The 25,436-nt window shown below is 39.8% G+C and overlaps 1 protein-coding gene across 7 annotated transcripts in view; it reads right to left on the bottom strand.

Annotated features, from left to right (window-relative positions):
* Nucleotides 1–476: 476 nt before the first annotated feature.
* KIAA0825 (KIAA0825 ortholog) overlaps nt 477–25,436 on the bottom strand; it is a 313,028-nt gene continuing 288,068 nt past the window's right edge. For all 7 annotated transcript variants that reach the window (XM_069962920.1, XM_069962918.1, XM_069962916.1 and 4 more), the window contains one exon: nt 477–788. In XM_069962920.1, coding sequence (XP_069819021.1) covers nt 683–788 — 106 coding nt within the window. In that variant the 3' untranslated portion in view covers nt 477–682. The remainder of the gene's footprint in view (nt 789–25,436) is intronic.

Here is a 25,436-nt window from a genome sequence, read left to right on the forward strand (position 1 = left end):
CTACTGGGGGAAGCAAACAAGGGGTATATACTACTGGGGGCAGGACACAAGGGGTATATACTATTGGGGCAGCACACAAGGAGTATATATTACTGGTGGTAGCGCACAAGGGGTATATACTACTGGGGGCAACACACAGCGGTCTATTGTTTTGGAAGGGGGGAGGGCTGTGATGAACAGTCCAGTAAAAGCAAGCACAAAAAAAACACAGATTTTTGGTGGTTGCAGAACTGGAACTGAGAGATAAGAAATGCTTTATGCTTTTGCAGTATTATTATTATTATTATTATTATTATTTTCAAACTTCACTTTGGAATACTCCTTTAGTAAACCAAAATGTGTCCTTCCTTTAAATTGTGCTGTGTCCATGTAAAAAAAAAAATAAGCATAAGTCCATCAAATTCAGAATCAAATACTTAAAGTGAAAAAAAACTAAAAATACTTTTTTATTATTCAAGTTTACATCAAACTGGCAAATAGTCCATTGTAAAACGCGTAGAATTGTATTGAAAGATGGAACTTTGCATACATGTATATACATAGCTCAACTAGACATAGCAGAACTACGCCTTCTCCATTGGGATCTATGTATGGACAAAAAAAGTTTATTCAATGTGAAATATTTATCAGCTCTGCTGTCTGGTAGAGTTACACTCCAGATATGGAGCTATCGAGGTCACCATCAATGTGTTGAGGACGGCCTGTCTCTGCATTGTATCATTTCTTTTAACTGTTCCATCAAATTCTTCTCCTCTTCTGTGAGACTTGTGACATCTTTTGCTTCCCATCTGGTGAAAAAAAAAATACACTAGCTCAGTGATCTATAAGGCATTAATACATATGTATATAAAATAATGGGTTAACCAACAATACATTTCTAAACATCAAATTATACCAAATATCTTCAAATCTTAAAGGGAACCTGTCACCCCCCGTGCCGGGGTGACAGGCTCCCGACCCCCCGTTAGAGCCCCATATACTTAGCTAATCCCGCCGGGTCCCGCTTCTGGAGGTGGTCGGGTGACGGAGATCTCAGCCGCTGCAGCCCGGCGCGCGCGCTGAGAGATGAGTCCAACGCTCATAGAGAATGACGGAGCGCTGGACTCTCCTGTCATTCTCTATGGGTGTTGGACTCATCTCTCAGCGCGCGCGCCGGGCTGCAGCGGCTGAGATCTCCGTCACCCGACCACCTCCAGAAGCGGGACCCGGCGGGATTAGGTAAGTATATGGGGCTCTAACGGGGGGTCGGGAGCCTGTCACCCCGGCACGGGGGGTGACAGGTTCCCTTTAAATAACAATTTACAGAGGACGAAAAGAATATCTGAACTGCGTATTAAGTGATAGTCTATTCTGTCAGATATAGAGCTTTCATCTACCGTTAACTAACAAGGACACATTCTTATTCTTTGCTGGACCATCTACCAGAGAACGCCATCTTGATTATAATAGGAGCCCCCTTGCCGAGATACGAATACTTGTGTCCCTACAGCTGCGGCATACAGAAATTAACTAGATCACATCTTCCTTAAAGGGAACCAATTATCAAGATTTAGGGGGAGATTTATCAAACTGGTGTAAAGTAGAATTGTCTTGGTTGCCCCTAGCAACCAATCAGAGTCCACCTTTCATTTCTTAAAGAATGAAAAGTGGAATCTGATTGGTTGCTAGGGGCAACAAGACAATTCTACTTTACACCAGTTTAATAAATTTCCCCCCAGGCGTTCTGAGTTACAATAATGTTGTTATAAAGCGTTCTGCAGTGTTCTCTACCATATAGATACATTGACGATTGTCGGAAGAAAAAGACCACTGAGTCCATCTAGTCTTCCTTTTTTAGTATTTCCTTACTTATTATCTTAGGATAGACATATGTTTGTCCCAGGCAGGTTTAAATATAAGCTGCTCCTTTCCCGTTGTCTAGTTAGGGCTCCAAGGCTGTAGTCCCAGGTTTTTGACTTTCCAAAAACCTTTGTTATCTGGGATCCAATGGTGAGCGGACTCCAGGTACTTCATATGGTTTACAACATAAAATAGCATCTCGATTTACCCTGTCATCTGCCTAGATAAATAGCCCCCCCACCGATTCCTATAATATACAGAACCATTTATGACACAACAGCACAGTTGTTGCTCTCCAGAGGCGGCAGAATACAAAAGGGTAAAAACACATTGGTCCAAATTTACTAATTTGTCTCTGCCAGAATTCTGACTGAAAGTGGCGCTGGACTTTTCTCCACATTTAGGCTATGTTCACACATAGTATTTCTTTAAGTCTTTTGGTCAGTCTTTTTTCAACCAAAACCAGAAGTGGGTTAAGAACACAGAAACTGTACAAATCTTTCCATTGTAATTTTGCCCTGTCAGATACACTCCTGATTTTGGATAAAAAAAAAAGACTGATCGAAAGACTGAGGAAAATACTATGTGTGAACATAGCCATAGTATGCATTATAGACACTTTCCTGCCACTTTTGGACACTTTTACACCTTGTTTAAAGAATGGGTGAGGTTTATAAAAAAAAGGGACATGGTCTAAGTTGCACCAAAAAAAAAAAAAAAAAAGCACCTGAATCTCGCTGAAAATTCTGGCGGACTTCAAGCCAAGTTGGTGTAAACTATGAGTAGACAGTCTTTGGCTATGTTCAAACAGTGTTAAAAAAAAAAAAAAAAAAAAAGACGAAAAAGCGTCCACTTAAAATAAATAAATAAATAAATATATATATATATATATATATATATATATATATGTCTGTTAACTTGTATATATGTGTATTGCTATGTTCACATAGAGATCACTGCAGTATACCTAATACAGGAATGATCGATTAGATGGTCTGCAGCAGACAAGATACATCGATTGCCAAGCCGGGATCAGCGTCAGTGCGAGGCTGAGCCCCTACCCGGTAAGGAGAAGGGATCTCCACTCTGTGATCGCATCACTAGACACCAGGGACAAGGAAATTTAATACAATTAAATGCAGCTGTCAGTTTTGACAGCTGCATTTAAAGGCATAATTAGCGGGCGTGGTCCGATCGCTGCGCCTGCTGATTACGGCTTTAACTGCAGCTGTCAAAACTAATAGCCGTGGTCCCAGGCTACAGATAGCACCCAAAATTGTGCATCAGGACGTACATGTACTGACTGATGCAAGAAGGGGTTAAAGGGAATTTGTCATCAGGAATACTGATTTCATCATACAGGAATGCTGAGAAAGGTGACACCAGAGGATAGATAAGATATCTCTTCCCAATAGGTGTTGTTCACAGCTCTCTAAGGGATTAAACTCTACAGAGGTCACAGCGCATGCCAAGTAAACTCTCCCATTCATGTGAATAGGGTCTGCACCAGACTATTGTGTCTATGTCTATGCACAGCATATCTGTAAAAGTACATTCAGAAAGTAGAAACAGATTAGGAAAAGAACATGTTTCAGTATTCGTCTCTAACCAGTAAAGAAAAATGTAAGCTATACATGTACTTTAAAATACCTAATGAACAGGAACAAATAAATCCCCTAAACTGCTTGCAGTGTGTGTTCTATAGATAAAACATATGGGAGAGCTAAATGGCAGATGCTCCTAGCTGTATATGGCCTTTCTACGCTATATACAAAACATTGAGAACAGGTGTCTACTTCTAACACGATTAGTATGAGGGGAACAGAATATCATTCCCACAAAGGTGCTTCTATAATTTCATGCACACTGGGTAAATGATTTGTAGCCAGGAGAACAGAGAGCACCCCCCCACAGTCTATTATGTTGTCCTTTGCACCAGCAGTGCTATGTGATTAAGTAAAGGACAGCTTGTCCTCCTCACATTGCTGAAATGGGAAGTCTAAACTACACGTGTTGTATTCCAGTCATCGTGGAAATCTGTTTAAAGTCTTGAGTTTCCTCTGTAAATCACTGTGTTCCTCCTGAGTCTTGCGGAGATGTCAGGAGTAGCCTATTGTGTTTAATATCAGCCAGGGATCCCTGAAGAGAACAGGTGCATTGTTGGAGACCACAATGACTGGACTGACCACTAATATAATGCACTCGGGTTATAGCTAGCTCCCCTGAGGCCTTACCAAGGCTTTTATACAGGTTTGTAATCACACTTCATACGGCTGAATGTAAAGTGGGGGTCGAAGCATTAAAAGTTGTCATTTCCTTTTCAATTAATAGTTGTACAAACATCTACTGGAACACTTTGAGTTATAAAACTGTTCTCTAGCTCTCCATTATGTCCTCCCTAAGCTCTACTTTATTAATAGCAGTTACTTTTTGTTATGTTTATTGCCAAATCTTCAGTTTAGGCGGGGACACTAGTGATAAGTATGGAGCCTTCTAACTATCCCCCGATAGTCAATATAAGGATTGGGCGTGTTGGATTTCAGTTTGCCTGATCATTTAAGGCCCTATTCCACGGAACGATTATCGTTCGTAAACTCGCTCCAACGACCGCTCGTTAACGATAATCGCTTCGTGGAATTGGTGTAAACGAGCGAACGACAAAGGCGAAATCGTTATACTGTTGTTGTTTTTCATCATGTCGAAAAAAAGTCGTTGGTCTTTGAAAGATAATTCGCTTATCGGTTCGTAAAATTATAAAACTTTCAGTCGTTCGTAAAAAGGTTTAAAAAAAGTAGGTGTGTCGTATGGTCATGATCACCCCGGCGACCGCAAAATCGTTACACTACATATATCGTTCACGTTATGTGTTATCGTTCGCTAAAAAAAAATTGTTTAGTGATCGTTAACGAGCAGCGATAATCGTTCCGTGGAATAGGGCCTTTAGTCCAGGAGTTAAGTAAACAGTGGAGTTAAATTGAGTTACAAATACTGTCTAAGGCTGGGTTCGCACATCATAATACACCAGCTGTTCTTTGAGCCGGCCGTGTCACTGTGGCAGCATGGTGTCTCGATGGTTAGCACTGCTGAATTACCACAATGGACACATTCTCACATTGACAACAGGACAACTCTGTGTTGGTTTTCTCCAGATACGGTAATTTCCTTGTACATTCCAAAAACATATTTAAGGAGAAGCGTATGGATTTTAAAAATTCGGCAGCCGCCAAAGCAGAGGGGAATTTGATAACAAGTAGGCGGGACCGGCCTCGGGACCCCCTCCAGGCTCTGGAATCTCCGGGGTGTACATGTCCCAACCTGGCTGATGGACTGGCCGTTCAGCAAGTCAGTGACTGGGACGGGACGCCGCTCCAGTCACTGATTTACTGAGGGGGCTGTCCATCAGCTGGGGCAGGCATTAATGTCATCACAACTCGGAGGAAAATGCCTTCTGGTGGGGGTCTTGACGCCAGTCCCGCTGCTCACCATGGGCAAGAGGAGAGGTGCCAGATTTTCAAATTCCCTGGACTTTTCCTTTAATAGGTTAACTGGCCTTAGGGTATAGGTCTGTGAGATAGCAAACTTAGCTTGTGAGCCCGAATGGGGACAAGGACCAATGTGAATGGTGACAATTTCTCCCAAACACTTCAGAATATATTGGCACAATGCAAGCAGTGGGAGATATATAATCATCTCCATTGGTATAAAGTCATAGGCATAAAGAATGGACTATAGTGGGATTCATGTAGAATCCAGGTTTGAAACAACAAACCTGATAAATAATACCTGCGGTGATACGCCAGCCAACAAAGCAGTTTTAGTCCCCTCATTTTCCTGCTAGGTTTAGTGGTCCTGTCATTAAATTCATTATCTTGTAATTAAACCCTACCCATGAATGGATTCTCCCCATTCACAAGAGTTGTTATCTTTCCTGTGATTTATATTAAATGCAGTGCTTTCTAGTTTTTACTCAGTGCTTTTAAGCTATTTATCTATATTATCAGGCAGAATTGTTACTGTGCAGCCATTGGATACAACACAGATCCTCTGCGGCCTTTGTTTAGAAGACAATTGTATCCAGCGTGAAGCTTCATTTTGTATCCCAGGGCAATGAAAATAAATAGACCGGCTTTATTATAAAACACGTGAATGGAAAAAGAGAAGGAAGCCATCTGGAGGTGACGCACCTGTTTAAACTAGAATTAAAGTAAATCTAAAATCTTGTATCAGTATTAAGCATGGTGGATAGCAGTTTCCTTTCAATTGAGATATAATAGCTAGTTTATAGACACAAAAGTACGCTGTGCTAATATATATTTGTAGGGCCGCATAAAAGACTCATGCAGAGCTCTAGCCTATAGACGAAAAGAGATTGTGTACTTCTGAGGTTTGTCAGAAACAAACACAGATTGTTATTTATATAGATACATGTTTTCTTCCAGCCGGGCCTTTAAGTGAAGCTATGTACAATGAAATATATACAGAATGTGTGGTATGATCGTGTAATGACTACAAGAAGAATAAGAAATATTTAGAGGCTATTCTCTGTGGAAGCAGAAAGAAGTGGCAAATGCAAACATACAGACATACATCTCTATGATCTCTGCTGTCAGTGGATGGTAAGATTCTTATTTACTTCCAGAGGCTGAAAACCCATACAGAACTAATACTTCTGCCAGCTAAGGGTCGGCTACAACTGTATCTGATCTAGACAATTCCCTGCAAGCAAAAAAATCAGCCCCACAAATGTCTGTCCTGTAGGGATGATTTATTATAATGTATCATGTAGATTAAACATGTTTACCTGACACAGGATTGCCTGGGCTGGATACAAATGTGCAAACCCACAGCTTCCTGATGTAATAAGAAGGTTTCCATTCACTTATAGAAAGCAGATTTTTACAACAAACTCGAGTAAAAAAAAAAAAGGGTGAAAAATCTTCATGTTGATTTAAGAAACCGTGAGTACTTATTCATCCAGTGAATATCTGGTGCGATATAAATGAGACTACATTGGTGAAAGTGTACGTGCGTAGTGGTGTGTAAGTACGTTATATCCCACACTATTCATGGAAAAACATATAGAACGCAGAGAATGTGAAAATAGTAATGGAAAGAAGTAAACTGTGGAACATTTTGCATTTGTTTTTGACAATAGCCATATGATATAGGGCCTTATTATATGGGGCGATTATGTGCCTAATCAGGCAGACTAGGACAGATATCGCCCTGTGTAATAAAGACAATGATCAGCTGAAGAGCCGATCAGCTGATCGTTGTCTTTCAACATGTTTAAAAATCATTGGCTGCTTCCCGTGCATTGCCCCATGTAATAGAAGGTGCATGGTCAGCGGCGGATAAAAGTATATAGAAAACAATAAAGAAATATACTTTCCTGTTAATGTAAGGGTATGTTCATATTCCGTTTTTGTCCGCACGTCAGGCTGCACGTCGGGAATCAGTGAGCAAAGGATGCTGCCGTGCAGCCCGACGTGCGGCCGTTGGCCACATTGACTTAAATGAGCAGGACGGAGTTATTATGTGACAATGTTCTGCTCATTTGCCGGACGTACATGGCTTTTGTGCAGGACTCAAAAGCGTAGTCAGCTTCAGTGACAGGATCAGACATGCCGGAGGTGGCTGCGGTGAGTTGAGAATCCCACAAACAAGGCAGGCAGGTAAGTGCAAGAGAGCATGGGTAGGTAAGTGCATTTCTTTACTATTTTAAATTAAAGCAAGGGCTCCACAGATGTAGCAGATCAGCGCTCGCTTACCCCTGATATTGGGCTGTGTAATACGACCCTTAGTTGTAGACTATCACTTACCTCTGGCAGCAACATAAAGGTGGGGGAAGATTAAGATAACTACAATTAGATATTATTGAATCAAAGTTTGGCCAGCACAGCTTGTAATATCTCCCACCAGTGTCTAAAACACCAACTCCATTGTGATGTACCAGGCCAGAAGAGGAGGCAATGTTTAACCAGGTCTGTGGGGGGCCCTGGGTCACTGAGATCCCCCTTAAAGTGTCTCTCCATATTGGCAATACCACTTTCACTGCACTGTATTGTGCTTTATAGTCAAAAATACTGTGTGTAAACTCAGCCATATAGGTCCAAAGCAGAAAGCTCTGCACAGGGTCTGCCAAGGTCAGGACAGGCATTGTATATACACACACAATGTGAAAGAGCAACAATTACTAATAGCTTTCTGCTAAGACAAAACAAGTACAGAATAGGAGTTGCCACTATACAATAGATATACAGCAGGATCTTCACCAATCACCAAGATGATAAAAAGTCTACCAAAGGTCCTTTTATTATAGTGCTTGAAAAAAGCACTATATTGTAATCCTTATTCTTCCTCTTCCGTTTCTTCTTCCAGCCATTCTTCTGCGATTAATACAGCCAGAATCACTTTGCACACAGACTCCGTTCAAACTGCATTTCGAAGCCCTCGGCGGTGACAGGTGTGCTATTTATTTTTGGCTCCGATCGAATTTGTCATTTTTTAGAAATTTACGTTTAAAGACCCCTAATTTACCGTAGGAAATAATGGCCCATTGGAAATAATGTCCACACTGTAAACGCTAACAGCCACTCATTACATATGCAAATAGCTGAAATATAGCAGTCAATAGAAATTCTAAGGTCTTGTCAGTCAATCCCTCATAACATCCACATAGTCACATGTTCATTATTGGCCAATCAAAGATGTAGAAGATGGAAGGTCCTTAACGATTTTGCCTCACTGACATGACTAAGATTGTCATGGTAACCGAGCAATAATCTTTACCTTTATAAGTAGCAGAGTTCAGTCAGTGAAGTAGCAGAGCTGAGCCAGCCATGTAGCAGAGCTGAGCCAACCATGTAGCAAATCTCTGTTAAAGGGACTGTACCAAAGTCGCTCTTAAAGGAAGGGTATCAAGGGTTAAAGTTTTTCTGGAAATGCAACTCTAGTTATAATAATTAATCCCTAATGAGCATTCCAAGAAATGCTCATTTAGCCAATAACCATGTAAATGAGCCAGCGATCAGTCAATGAGTGTGCAAATGCTGCTCATCGGCTGATTTGATATTTTGTGTGGCCATACAGATTTTCACTATCGGCCGTAGATCTCTCTGTCTAAACAAGTGATGTGTGGCCGATAGCAATGTATTTAAATAGCAGTACGGACAATGCAGCAATCATTTGTGCAACCCGGCCACGGGATTAGTCGTGAACGAGATTGGCGCTCTTTTGTGGCTGTAGTTTGTGGCAAGTTTACTAAAAATAATGGATCTTATTGTTAAAGGGGAAGTCTGAAGTAAAGAAAAGGTACACCACTTCCTCTATCTGCCCATCCTAACTGATACTTTCGGAGATGAGAGGGAGTTGTGGACAGTGTTCAATAGCTGCCCGATATTACAGATGTCACATCAGAGAGCAGAAAATGTGGGATATCTCCGGATATCCCTTTTAATGTCTAACAAAACTGTATATAGCAGGTGCATTCACATACATAAATAAAAGGAATGTACTATGCATATAATTTTTCCCTAATTTAAACCAAATACTGATAAACATTTTTTTTTGTTGTTATTTGTTTATCCTATTATCTGTACATGATTATGGGAACAGCCATAACTGCATTTAGAGATGCAGAGCCCAATGGACCACAAGAACTTGTAGTTGAAGATGACCCATTGACATATAGGACAGTTTTCTAGGCATGCTCTATGACCCATGTAACCTTAAAAGATGTATTTATCAACTGTTCTCTGAAAAATTCATATATTTAATATAATGTTTACAAACTGTATTAAAAATAACCTTTATAAGTAAAATTATACAAGAGAACATAAAAAAAAAAGAATTCCTAGTGTTAAAGGAGAATAAATATAAAGAACCATCATCTTATGAGGAGATATGGCTAAATGCAATAATAGGGAAGGGGCAGCCAAATAAAATATATTAGCAAAAGCCTAAAATAAAAAATTGTCAGGAAGTGGCATCAAAGTACTAGCAAGGGAATAGAAATGGTACAATACGTGAGCCATTCCATTGTTCTTTAACCCTTCTGACAAAATATTCCCTTTAATTATATTTAGAGAAACTACAAATTGCCTTGGATTTTTCAAGGTGACAATGATCGCACATTGTGTGACTTTTTTTTTTTTTAAGAAATCAATGCAAATGGGCAAATTAAAAACCCTGTATGCTGGTAGCTTTTATTTTGTGAGCCAGACAATAGGCAGCATATTTAGCCTGTGGCTCCTGTCTCCCGTGCATGCATAGTGAAGATGTGAAGAGCAACAATAGGTCCAATTATCTAGTAGGCTGTACATTTTACTGGATTACTCAGGATTACTCAATGTCATCAGATATCATTCTCGCTGTAATTTGTAAAACAGTGTGATAAATAGTGGGGAATTATAATGTTCAGGTAGAGATAAAACAGCCCGTTAATAGTTCATTTCCCAAGTGTTCCATCCATGCCCTCAAACCATTTAGCAAAGTCAGTTCTTTACATCAAGTCTGTGAAATGCTAAGATGTTACACTTTCATATTGAAATCATAGCCAGATCACATTTCGGCAAGCTGAGCGCAGAACCTTGTTCACCAACACAAAATGCAATTTGTAAGGGGAAAACAATCAAAGGACTGGGTAAAGATGATACCTTTGTTAGCCATATGGTATAATCAGATGGAAGCTTTCTAGAGAGTTCATGTCATTTCCTCAGGCATCTATTTATCCGGACGTCTGAGAAAGAGTGCTAGTGAATGCCACCAACGCTGTATAATCTTACCATACTCTTTGTTATCTGTTCCCTTAACAAAGATAGTAGAATCCAGCTAAATTGTGTCATGTTTAGTGGGTTAATGCCGTGATCATTTAGCTCTGGGAGGTAATAGTTAACATTGTAATATCTGGAATATAGGAATATATAATTGAAATGTTCATTTGCAGGCGTGACTTTAAAAAAACAAAACAACTAACCAATAAAATTAATGAAAAAAATAACAAATATTTACACATATATTCTAGGCCATGGTGTGTATTGTCACCTATTATTGCTGGCACGCTGCTCTATGTGTTTCATTAATGTGGCCCCAGCTGATATATACAGGTAATTAGCAATCGGACTTGCTGAAATTGCTAATGATCTATCTGTGGAGCTCTGCTAAGTGGCATTCGGAGACTCTTAGATATATAAAGATGTATATGTATAGTTGCATCATTGAAAGAAACAAATGCTTTAAAACTATGGATATGTTTGCACTTTTTTTTTTTTTTTTTTTACCGCGGGCTAAACGTTGTCACTCATAGTGCAAGCTGCTCTGTCTCATTTATAGTGTAATATGTCAGAGAAGCTGCCTATAGCTCAGTCTACAGCTTCTATCTCTACTCTTCTGAATAATATTCCAAGCTGATTTATAACCAAATCAAAAGTGACCTTTCCATTGCTGCTTTTTGTCATCTAAGCACAGTTATCGTTCTCCCTGCCCAGCACTGATCTTTGTGATCAATACAAGGCAGGAGGGGAAGCTGAATGTGATAGTGTTCAGCTTCCTGACAGGACACAGCCCTTGGGCCTGGGGTAAGTGAACTACTAGACCACCAGCTATACAGCCTAGCCAGGGGTGTGATGAGGCCTGGGCATTTTAAATATAAAATTGTGCAGTTAAAGATTCAATTTTAAGTAGAAGTCCGTCGAAAATCTTTATTAAAGTATTGTATTGCCCCCCAAAAGTTATACAAATCACCAATATACGCTTATTACGGGAAATGCAAACAAACTGGGTTTTTTTCCTGCACTTACTACTGCATCAAGGCTTCACTTCCTGGATAAAATGGTGATGTCACGACTCGACTCCCAAAGCTGTGCAGGCTGTGGCTGCTGGAGAGGATGATGGCAGGGGGATGCTCAGTGTCCCTCCAGTGCCCTGTGTCCCTCAGTGTCCCTCTGCCATCACCTTCCCCAGCAGCCACAGCCCGCACAGCTCTGGGAGTCAGGTTGTGACATCACCATGTTATCCAGGAAGTGAAGCCTTGATGCAGTAGTAAGTGCAGGGAAAAAGCACTTCATGTGCATTTCCCGTAATAAATGTATATTGGTGATTTGTATAACTTTTGGGGGGAAATACAATACTTTAATACAAATTTTCGCGGGACTTCTCCTTTAACACTTCTGTAGCCATCAGCAGGTGGATCTATATTTATATAACATTGTGCATCAAAACACATGGCTATTCTATCCAAGGGAGATCTTCAGCTTCCTTCTCATTTTACAGGGCATTAGGAACTTTTTTGTATTCAGAATTTAGTGTTCAGCATATATTCAGCATATTATAGAGCAGAAGATGAGCAGAGTGATATATAGATTGATAACTTGTCACTTAATCATAAAAACCTCTACTCATTCTGGGCTAAGTAATGAAGTTAGTGGTTCTGCTCAGAGATTGACACCTATCTTTGTATAAGTGTGAATATTGAGAGAACTGTCAGTCACAGAGTAGGACCGCCTACTTGGCTACTTAGCCCAGAATGAGCAGACACATAAATAAATGACAAATTATCCTGGAGCCATTCTTGTAAAACTATATATCAATCTGTTCAGCTCTTCCTGCTCTATAACACAGTGGCTGCAGACTGGATGCATTTTTACTGATACAGTTATAAGGAGTTAAGTAGAGAATCTGAGTTATGGCTATTGTGTGGCTGGTATAATTACTGGGGCTCCAAGGCTGGAAAAGGCCTATAGGCTCTGTGACTGTAAACTTACTATTGCTGTTATGGGGACACTGTGGCTGACATTGTCATGGGAACATTGCAGCTTTCACTTTTAGTGAGGCTGGCATTGTTATGGAGCACTGTACAGGTACTGTGACATTAACTGCTGTCGGGCAGCAACTGTTGCTTTAAAGGGAAACACCTGCTAATATGTCCCTGTAAAAGGAGCAAGGCGGCAGGGGCGGAGGGTAGTAGCCCCACCCCTAGTGTACCAAACTGCCAAATTAGCATACAGAATTAACTACAAAGTACACAGAAACGGCGCTTAGGATAAAGGTAAGAAACATACAGTATATTTGCCCTATAGGGACATATTAGCAGGTTAGATATTCCCCTTTGAAACATGTGACATTAATCAATCCTGTATTTATATAACCGGGGAATATATATATGAAATATATTTATTTTTTCTGTTGTCTACACCTGGCTGCCACCTATAGTCTACTGTGCCCCAAGCTTCTTTTACATGTATTTATTTAATCAGTATTTGTAGCCAAAACACAGAAAAAGGTGCAAATCTTTCCATTATAGCTTTTCTCTGCATCAGTTCCACTCCTGCTTTTGGCTACAAGTACTGACCAAAATACTGGTCAGTATTTATATACTGTATTATATACTGTATATAAGTATATCATGGTATTAGAAGATTTTATTTCTAGGCACTGCATTTGTCTAAGTAAGGGCCCAATTACACAAATTAGTGTTGTCCATGCTTGCCTTGCTGTGTATATAAAAAAAATTTAAGTTTTACTTACCTCTCCACGCTCCCTGGTGTCCTCATGGATTTTCCTCACTCAACACAGCCACCACTGAAGTTTCAAAACAAGTCTGTGCAGTGACAGCCCATTAGCCAATCACTCGCCAGGATGTGACAGTACCACTACCAGTGATTGCCTGAGCAGCCTGTCATTTCAGTGACAGGTTTAGAAGCTTCATCGGCAGCTGTAGTGGGTGGGGAAAACCTAGAAGGACACCAGAGAGCGTGGACAGGTAATAAGTAATAACTTTATTATTTTGTACATACTTTTATCAGCCACACACCGTGCACCTTCTATTATATGGAGCTATGTGTGGTCGACGGACAACAATTTTTAAACTAGCTGAAAGACAACTATCAGCCAACAATCGGCTCCTTGGCTGATTGTTGTCTTTGTTATGGAGTGTTTACACAGAGGGATTTATCTGACAGATTTTGGAAGCCAGAGCCAGGAATGGATTTGAAAAGAAGAGAAATCTCAGGCTTTTCTTTATGATGTGCTCTCTGTTTATAGTCCGTTCCTGGCTTTGGCTTCAAAAATCTGTCAGATAAATCTCTCCGTGTAAACACAACCTCACACAGGGGGCAATATCTGTCCGATTCTGCCTGATTGGGAAGATAATCACCCCATGTAATAGGTCCCTAACTGCTGTCAGATTTCACCCAATATCACCTTAGCTCATCTTCTCAGATTGGTCTCTTCCTATATAACATGCAAGAAAATTAAACTCAGCATTATCAGCGATTACTCAGCTTCTAATTGGCTTTCCTTTCACTCCAATGGTCTGAGCCAAAGAGCCACAACAACCCTTGCCAGATACATCTACCTTACTTTTTGTGAAATACCGGTATACTATATCAAGGCCTAAAAACAATATTGAACACACCTATAAATGCATATGTCTTGACCACAATGCATTTTACTGAAGACAAATTTACATCACAAAATTATCAGGGGATGCCTAAGTGGGAATAGGAACAGGTGAGTACCTTATACTTCTATGTTCTTGGGTGGCCTAGTATGTTAAAATAAAGGGAGGCACAAGAATTGAAGGACAGTGTGTATGAAAATTAATTTTTGGGGGGACACAGAGTGTATTATACAGAATTTCAGATGTACAGTGTATATCACAATCTATTTTAGTGGGCATAGTGTGTATTAAAATCCATTTCAGAGGGCAGAGTATGTATTATAATGAATTTAAGAGGTTATTGTCTGTATCATAATCCAAGTCAGGGGACATGGTGTGTATTATCCATTTTAGGTGGGCATGATGTGTATTATAAGTAATTTCAGTGGGCATAGTGTGTATTATAGAATTTCAGGAGTAAGGCCATGTTCACACAACGTGATTAATACCGAAATATACGTTACCTTGCCGTCTATGGATCGTATACATAGTATAGGCTCCGGCCAGGATGTCTAGCAGCGCTGTAGAGATCCCGCCATAGGGAGTCCCACCTACTTTGCCCTTGGAGGTGGACTGATACAGGAAATCTGTCACTGTGTGTGGGCGGAGTAAGTAAGTCTCTCCTAGAGGTCCTGCCAGGATTTACTCTGCTTTTTAGCCTCCACTCATGACTCTGCTTGTTACTTCCAATATGGGCTCATCATGGCAATGACAGCTCGGTCAGCCAATCAATGACTGCAGCGGTCACCCGCCCTAGTGATTGGCTGAGGCCATCACTACCTTGACAAGTCTAATTTGGAGTGTAGTAAATACAGTGATAAGCAGGGATCTCCGGGAGACCAAGGTAGGTGAATATGCATTTTTTTTTCATAGTGGCCCCAGCAACATATAAAATATTTTATGTGGAATGCCCCTTTAGGCTGTCTCATATTGGCCTATTTTGCTAAACATTAATGGCAACCCGTACACCAATCAGTAGTGAGTTTTTAGCTATTACAGATGTGTCCGTACAATAATAAGACAAACTGAGACTGGTCTCTGTGATCATGTTTCATACTAGAATGCAGTATTAGGAGATGATGCTCTTGAAATTATCCTTGAGTGTATTTTGTCCTATTTACCAAGCTACATGAACAAGACAAGGATCCAGTTAGACATTTTGGAAGTCTCAATGCTTTCTTCACAGACTTGCATTAATTCACCATCTGCTGGCTTCCACTCATTTATTTGCGTTAATTGCTGGTCATTCATCTCTATGGTTTGATGAATCACTGAGAAAAGCTTGCAATATCAAAAGGATTATGTATGAGGTTTAATTTCTGTCTAAAACCATCACAGTCAGCAAGTTAATGCCACAAGCCCCCCCCTTCACCCCTTAACCACCACCTATATTAACTCATTGATTTCTGGATGGAAACAGGTTATTAAGTGTTCTTACTGCAATAGCTGCCATCTCGCATATACACAGCATTATTCACAAGATCCATCCTCCATTTAGCACATAATTCACCACCTTTGCCACGGTGATCCATGTACTAAAATTAAATATGAAATAAAGAAAGATTGGAGAAAATATCCCTAATGACCATCATTGATTACACCAAGACAGGTGTCTCAAGCCTGGGAATTAGTGTCAAGCGGCTCATTTTTCATCTTTAGTTGGCTTAATTTGAGAGTGTTCAATGAAAAATCTGTATATTACTGTATATATTATGCATGCTATTACTATACTGGGCAGTAAGACCAAACCTAACATCCTAAGTGCACCCAAATATGATGGAACCCAATCATTTTGTTTCCCCCAGCTGTTAATTGATCCTAAATGGACCATTAATACAGAATTTTTTATGTTCTTCAAATGATCTTCTGATAAATTGTGGTGTCGGACCAAACCACATTTTCAAAAAGAAAAGTTTATAAATCTGACAACAATTTGAATTGTACTTTGCTTTGAATATTGTATCAAATTATCAGTAATCGTAGGACAGTAAGAAAGGGGTAAAGTCCTTTCACTGAGGAAATCACTGATAGTCTGTGGGTGTAGGATTAAAAATTTTAAAGTGAATCTGTCAGCATCTGAGCCCTACCTGATGTGCTGACAGTGTGCTTTATTTGGCAGACCCCTAGTAAGCATATTACTTTTTGGTACTTTCTGGAGTGAAATATCTCAGGTCTCCTACTGTAATGAAGAGTCAAAGAGGAGTTGTGGCTCAGCATTTGTGCTGCACTCTGGAACGCCTCATGACTGCTTTCTCCTCTCTCTTCCTCTTTATGAATAATCTGTGCTGCCTGGCCTCCTGCTCGCTTGTGCCGTCAGCCAGTGTCTCTGAAAGTTAATTTCAGACAAAAAATGCCTAATCTGCAATCAGATATAGGCTATGTTCACACAACGTTTTTCTGCTCTGTTTAAAATTACATCAGTCATTTTGAGTCTAAAATAACAGACGTTATTTAGCTGTCTGGCCGTGCAATGACGGCTGCTGGTACATTATTTTAGTTTGGGGTTACTAATTGGACTTTGGGTGTGACTTAATTGAAAAGTCCATTGACTTTAATAGTAAAAACGGAGAAAGAAAGGTGACAAAAGAAAAACTGTGTGTGAACAAATAATAAAAAACGTCCGCTGTTTGCAAAAGACATTCGAAAATAATGAACATGATCATTATTTAGATGTCCGCGGCAAAACGTCTGTTATTCAATACATTGTGCACATTGGACGTCCGTCTTTCCATTGACTTCAATGCATTGCTATTGCTGTCAGTTAAATCGCGGTAAAAATGGACGTTATTTTAAATATCAAAATCGGCCGCCTTTTCTCTATTTTTGACATTGTAACTATAGCCATAGTTAAAGGAGTAAAGCAGAGACAGGATTAAAACACCTGTCTAGAGACTAACAACAGTTTTTCCTGGGTTCGATTCCCTTGATGGAAATAAAACATAACTATTTATTTATTTATTTTATCATTTATTAAAGTGTAAAGAATTCCCAATCAGGTCCAAATTAGTTTTAAAATTCAGTTTTTTTTTTATACAATTATGAGAAAAAACAAATAACTATCTTTCATTTCCATCAGGGAATTTGAACCCAGGAAAAAATCTTATTAGTCATCTCTAGACAGGTGATTTACTCCTAGATCATGATTCCAACACAGTTAGACAAACTGCAGATCAGCCCCCTGTATGCTTATTTTTTTTAATCTCAAGTGCCCTGGAGGGTGTTCTTGAGCACGTCAAGAGCCCAGGGTAGCCAGCCCATTTCTTATTATTCATCTCCTTAATACACTAAATAAGCATAGCGACTGTCAATCAAAGTAGGATAGGTGTATGCGAGTGGGCAAGGGGTATCCTATATTATAATGTTATAGCATATTGCTAGAGGAAGGGTCTAACGCCTGGAAACCCCACCAACCCATAAATTGGGGGGACCAAATGCTCTTCTGACCACCTATTGTCTAAGCTTCATTCACATTAATACAATCATACTGCAGTTCCCTTGAATTCAGTTCCCCTGAAGTCACCCATATATTCTTCCCTAAAAGTAGTGCTTTTTGAGAGAATAGCTGCATATGATGTAACATATCATAATGATTCCATGTAAAATACAGTAATATGGCCATGTGATTAAAGGCCCTATTACACAAAGCGATTATCGGCCATATTTGACCGATTATCAGCCATTATGGCTGATAATTGCTTTGTGTAATAAAAGCCAATTAGCAGCTGACATGCACGATGTCGGCTGATCGTTGTCTTTTAATGTCTTTCAAAATGGTAAAAAAGACCAACGATCCAGATAGCAACGATCTGCTGCCATCGAACCGTGTAATAGGAGTGGCGGCAGCAGACCACTGCTATCCTCTATGGGCTGCCCGTAAGATTTACGATCATCCAAGCATTCCCCCCCCCTGCTCTTACCCGCTCGCTGTCGGTGAGTGTAATAGCGCCAGCATCGAGCAGGAAACGAGGAGCAAGTGAGAGCTGACTTAACAGGTTGTCGCTCGCTTGCTCCTGCTGATCGCCCTGTGTAATAGGGGCTTAAGTCCCAAAGCAAACACTATTCTAAAGATAATGTAGATGGTCTGCTATACTCTATACAACTCTGTGTACTAAACTGCAGAACAGTACTGGCTTGTGATAACAGCTAGGGTTGGTTTTAGGGTGCTACTATGCTAATATGAATGGGCTCCTTACATCTAGAACATCTTCCGCCGTATTCTTCCAGTGTTGGGGCTCCTAAATAGCAGTAAGCAGGCTGTCTGCCAAGTGACTTTATATGTGACTCTGGTAGGAGTCATGTATAAAGCCTCTTCTTTTCCATCTGCAACTTTCATGTATGATTTTTACCAAGTCATTTGCATTTGAGTAACAGATAAGTTGCTCATCATATTATGTATAAAATCCTTTTATTTCACAGTTTCTATGCATGAACCAGCAGTCACCTCCGAGATGTATTGAAGGAATGTTAGAAATGATTTCTTTGAGTCTATCAAGTACACAGTAGCCTGGGGTACTCCGCGGGGAACAGTATCAATCACAACACAGGCTCTGTGAGTGATTTATATGTTCACATACAGCAAATCAATTAGTATTAAATAATCATATGCCGGGAACTGAGTTATTATGTCTCACATCAGGCCTGAAGATCCCAAGAAAAGAAAGGGGAAAAGAGATTTCATTTTTGGAAAACTAGTTTAGATATTCTTATTGTTCTGTATGTAACAAGATGCTAATCCCTTCTTTCTAGCTCTGAATACTGATGTGCAGATGATATACAACTGGTTATATAAGGTTCATGTCTTGTGGCCAAAAGGTGAAACTCAGCGCCAGATAGACTTGTTATACAAAGATTCATAGAGGAGTTTTCCTTGAATAAAATCTTTGTACACTCACTGCAAGCAGTAAGTATTTGCTTTGTCTAGAATGTCAGTCATTTTTAGACAATACACATATAGCATTATTAGTCTATATCTAAGTAAAATATCCATTAAGAAGAATGAAGCACTACAGCACTCACCAAACATGATGCATGTAACATGGTTTATTCCAAAATTGTGGTCAAAGATGCAAACAATTGCCTGTATGTTTTGCATCTTTGACCAAGATTTTGAAATAAACCACTTTATGCATTGTGTTTGGTGAGAGCCGTAGTCCTTCATTCTTTTTACGTGACTTTAACTATATCTATTGAGCACCAGCAATACTAGTTGTGTTGGTCCGGCACAAGACCTGTCCAAGATATGGCTAACCTATGTGAATAGTGCTGCAGTGAATACTCTACTACTGGTGTCTATGTAATACATGCTTCAGTATAACCTTATATTACACATCTGTCCATATGTCCCAATATAACCTCACACCCTTGTATATAATAATAATAATAATAATAATAATTGTTTATTTGTATGACCAGTTTACTGCTCATATTGCCAGTATACCTCCACAATACAGTGAGGGACACATTTTTTAATGCCCACTCCAGGTGTACGCCGCGGAAAAGGTGCACATTCATGCATTTTCTGTGGCGTACGCCGCTCCTCTTATAGGTGTGTTGGGGGGGGGGGGGGCACCTAATTTGTCATACTTTATGAATTTTGGTGTGCATTTTCCTGCAGAAAAGAAAAAATTACAGAGCGGGATTTATTAAGGCTTGCATATAATCTGGTGCACAAAATCCTCATTTCGCTCAAACATTTGTTGCTTTTCCTGTGTTCTATGGAAAAAAAAATAGAGTTGCATAAAAAAATGTGCAACTTTTTTTTTTACACCATTTTCTTGAGTAATCATTGATAAATTTCCCCCAAAGAATAAAATCCACGATCTACAGGTTATCCTCAATAAAATTAGCAACAACACATTTTACTGTGAATTTTGACTTGCCCATTGAACTGGATATGGAAAATTCATAACATTTCATTATATAAATTGGATATTTTATGCCGTGAGTGGACGACACTGGGCAAAATCTTAACCGCTTTGCTAGTATTGTCATATGCTGTAGTTTTTCTACCCACAAAGTCTATACAGAATATCTGCAGCACATACTCCCTGTGTGATGACCTAACATTACATAACCACTTAGATATAGCATGAACCCAATCTGTCGCAAGCAATGAAACGACAGGTCATATCCCATCATGGTTGTGACATACATATAATGATTACTAACATACTAAAATAAAATGCACAACATAATTTAGAGTCTAAAATCTAACCATAAACCACTGCTAATGTAAGCTAGACATTGCTCCGATACCCTAACCAATCAATACGTCCTCCAGAGTAATGACAGCATCCAGTCATAATGCAGATTAAGTGACTTGCTGTGTGTGTTTATAATGCATGTTACACATATCCATAGAACTAAACATAATAGACTACACGAGACTTGTTTAACTACAAAAACAATAAAGTGTCAGTCAATAGTAATGGAAGATCAGCCTCCCTTTTATTGATAAATCAATCGACTCTCCCTCCAGTCAACTGTAAATGTTAGCAAGTTGTCATTTGTTATTACAAGTGGTGTCTTCATGCTGGGCTGCCATTCTGTTCTCTGTCAGTGGTCAGACAGCTACAGGAAGCTTTTTATTGGTGATAGATTGGAATCATTTTGGGATATCCAAATCAATCATTTGCAGTAAAGTAGCTCGAGAACTCCAGTTCTCTTTGTGAGGTATTGATTAGTATCATAGTTATTTCATGTGGTTTCTTTATTAGAGTCAGGCTAACAAAAAGTGTGAGAAGCCGGGGGCACAAGGGATAAGTAGAAGCAGAATACAATAGCCAATTAGTCAGTGCCATAACATTGCCGGAACTATATCTCTTTTTGTTTACTCATTTGGTGCCTCTGCCAGAGGTACTAACCTAAAAGCTGAGCCATGATAGGGGGCTGTTGGAGGGACTGCTGAACCCGACCACAGTAACGTATTAACAACTGGGTGGTGTTACAATGAAAACATTTTGGGGATAATAGGCTAAGGGTATGTTCACACTGAGCAAATCCCGCCGTGCTGAGTGTCCCCCTGTGAGTGAATGAGAGGGCGCATGCTCCTCTGCTGCCGCCGCTCTCCGCTCAAAGAAATGACATGTCACTTCTTTGAGCCAAAAGCGGCGGCTGCGGAGGAGCTCACCCTCTCCCATAGATGGGCTATGGGACACTGAGACAGGCGGGATTCCACCTGATTTACTCAGTGTGAACATACCCTGATACTAGAAATATAGTATATGCAAAATAGTCCTCTCACAATACCTAGGGAAGGCAGCTTTCTCTTCAAGTCAATATTTCACTCCAACTAGGAGTCATAGGAGATGACTGGGGATATTTGCCAAGCCAAAAACCACTTTAAGAGGAAATACGGCCCATCTGTAGACAATTGTTTTGAGGTTATTGCTCCCCGTCAATTTAAAGCAGGTTGTTGGCTGCCTACAGCAAGGCCTATAGACATGTGGGGAGCTATTTTGCATATTCTTTATTCACAGAGTTCCGAATGTAGCAGGAATGGCCTTTAAGTCTCCAAACGTCTTTATGCCTTGAACCTCTTAATAGCCAATTAGCACCCTGCTCTGTACTGATGAGGAACAACAACCCCAAAACAGCTGCTGCCACCTCTGTCCATGTCAGGAACAGTCCAGAGCAGTAGCAAGGAAATGTTAGTGATCCTAGCTCACATTCCAGAAAAAAAAACAACAACACAAAAAGTAGTCAAAAAGTCCCATCCACCCCCCAAACTACAGATCACGGCACAAAAAAATTGCCCTTATACAACTCCAAGAATTAAAAAAAAAACCTTCTGGTGACAAATGTTTAGATGAAGTTATGATGCTGCAATGTTAAGTGTGACCAACCAGACCGTGTACAGAGTTACAGATCTGACAGGTGAAATTTACAGAAGATGCACATGACATTACAATGTTATGGATAGAGCTATAGTGTAAATCACTGATAGATCACTTAAAAATATATAGGGAGTTATACCTTTAAATATAGTCTGGTTTTATGTTTCCTCTTCCTTTGAATCATATAACCTACTGTACCTATCAAATACATAAAAAGCCATCTTTTCCCACCAGTAAGATGAGGAGTGACCTTGATTTGTACCAGGGCAGCTTTTTAATGCCTCTTCTTATACATTCACATCTATAAATGCATACATTGTGGTGCGCACGCTTTAGGAAAAAAAAAAAAAGAGGAGAATCTAGTGCTGAATGCCTGAGTCGGCGATAATAGGTTTTTCCCCTGAACATACTGTCACATCCTCATACATTTCTTTCATCTAGTTCACCAGGCATGAACACTTAAGTGTACTGTAGCAGTTTTATTGTACATGGGGAGTAATCATTCTTTAAGGAACTGCATCTGTATTCTTTACTAATGCTATTAAAGATCCCATGCCATGCAAGACTTAAAATAATGTTTATTTATAAATCTATGTAAGTTAACATTAATGCAAAGCCAAAATGACAAAACTAAGGGTATTCGTTCAAAAGGGAGAAAATAAAATAAAGTCGAAGCAGACGGCTAGCTGTGGGAAATAGAGATTCCAGGAGAGCGTGCTGTGAATCCAACAGCTGGGACCCCATTAAACATATGTTAAATTATGAACTAACTTTTAAAAGTGCTTCTTAAAGTGATGCGTGCCTGAGTGCTTGAACATAATGGTTATTCTATACATATTACTAAGATAGAGAGCCACTTGTATGCCAACTGCATAATCAGCTCTCCTTTAGAAATGATAGACAGAGAGATATAAAATAGATGAGATCAGTGGCGCACACACATAAATATATATATATATATATATATATATATATATATATATATATATATATATATATATACACATAGCTAAGATCAAATTAGGGACCCCTTTAAGTTGACTTTGCATCAGTTTGCCCACTCCCTTTCCTTAACTAACAAGGAAGCTAGTTAAAGGGATAGGATCAAGAGAAGACCCAGCTGATTGTTCTGCTTCTACAGTATGCAGATCCCTGTGCTAGATCAATTAGTTCCTATCGTGGACTGTATTGCCCCCTGGGGGATACAGGAATGATCCAGAGGCTTGGTAGTACCCTAAGGTGCAAATGACGGGTTTTCAATGAATATAAGCAGGTAATGGAAAGATATAGAAAGAAGAGAAGTCATAATTTAATTTAGGCTGCGTTCACACCTACAGGATCTGCAGCAGATCTGCAGCAGATTTGATTCTGTGTTCAGTTATTTAAATTAAATCTGCTGCAGAAAATCAGCTGCAGATCCTGTAGGTGTGAACGCACCATTATTAATCTTTAATTTATGTTTAAAACATTTAATAATATTTGAACATTTGATACAAAGCAAATTGTACTGTTTTTGAGTATTTGGATGGGCAGTGCTTTATAGTCCACCATCAGAGTGATCCAAAAGAGTCCTGACTGCTTACTTACTGGTTACTGGGAGAACTTTTCTGCTTGACAGTAATCTGTGTGATCCCAGCAGGAGAGGAAGCTGGATGCCATGTGCACCTGGTACTCAGCTTCCTACAATAAGAAAAGTTCCCCAAAACATAGCTTACTAGCAAGGGAGGTGAAGGTCCTAGACATCTGCCAGACCTTTGATGTCACAAACTTGTGAACAGTGTAGGGATCTTCCCGGGGGATGGTGTGTTTGGACACAGTTCACAGCAGACTTGGCTTTGTAAAATAACAGCTTGGCGTTTATTTGCAGCATAAACAGTCCAGAAAACATAAATACAGCAACACCGTGCTTTTAAGAACAAAACAAAAAGGTCTTGCCCGTCTGGGCGCTTACTAACAGGCAGGTTACCTATCTGATGCTTCAATAAGCGGTATCGCAGGGTATGAATTGGCCCCAGCGGCGGCAGTATTCCTTGTTCCCAGGAGAACCAGCATGCAGGATCCTCTGGATCCTCTGCAGGGCTTTTACCTTGTCAGGCTAATTAGGGTAAGAAACACCTGACCCCAAAACCTGACCTGGATCGGGGGGAGGGAATGGCCATCTGCCATTCCATGTAAGTCCAGGCCCGGCAATAATAAATAATAGCTCAGCAGCATAACACTGCTGAGCACAGATGCCTCCTGGACTCACCATCTCACGCTACGTATTAACCTGGGTGAGATGTACATCCCCTCGAGCACTTTACCAGTGACATGTCCACAACAGTCAATTGGAGTAAAGAACAACAGGACTAAAGAGTAGGTACTAAATGTGTGCAAGTACATTTTTTTATTCAAATGATTGTGTGTGTGTGTACCAGAGTGGTGTATGCATATTCAACAAAGCTAAGTATGTAGGTAGCTTCAGAAGAGCTGTGTGTACTGTATGTGCAGCCGAGCTATGTGGGAGTAGCAGAATTGTGTGTGTGTGGGGGGGGGGGGGGGGGGGGGGGATGTATCAAAAAGTAATAAAAAGTTATAAAGCTATATTTTTTGGCATAAAATGCTACTACATCCTTTTGTTTGTTTTAAGAAGATAAAAAAAAGAAGTAGAGGGGGGTGGGGTGGCCAAATGGGTTTGGGAACCTCTAGAATAGACAGAGGTAAATGCATTATATGTGGTCCAATCTTCCCTACCACTTAAAAAAATAACACATAGTAGGTGGGAGCAATGTTTTAGATTTTGTACTGGGGACCACGAGCAATAGTACATGCCCCTGGATGGATAGTTCTGAATGTTAATGGCTGTAACTTTTACATCAATTGATAAAATGTACGATTTATTATTACAACCCCAGTTCTTCTTGTCTTGTATCCATAAATCTGAATGGTAAATTACATTACATAAACAATGCTGGGAGAAATACAAGCTTCCAGCCTGTACTGCTGTGTGCAATAAAGTTACCAACAACATACATTATCAAATTAGCTGTTTGCACGAGCAGATCCATTGTATTCAAATGATTTTATAGATAAAATGGTTCTGTAGTCTGAGATTGGAAATGGAGACTTAACTATATTAATAGTGCAAGCCTGTGCATAACAATGACGGAGTTTTCATTATTATTGTTTGCCATTCAATGTTTTGTATTGTTAGTGGGGAGTATTATATAGAGCATTGTACTGAGAAGCTCACAGGATTGTTCTGGTTCCAGTCTGGATCTTTTTTCCTTGGCAGGGTGAACTCTGTGATCAGAAACCACTACTTGTTTGAAGCTAATGTACCC

Source organism: Dendropsophus ebraccatus, chromosome 3 (assembly GCF_027789765.1).
Source record: "Dendropsophus ebraccatus isolate aDenEbr1 chromosome 3, aDenEbr1.pat, whole genome shotgun sequence".
Lineage (NCBI taxonomy): Eukaryota > Metazoa > Chordata > Amphibia > Anura > Hylidae > Dendropsophus > Dendropsophus ebraccatus.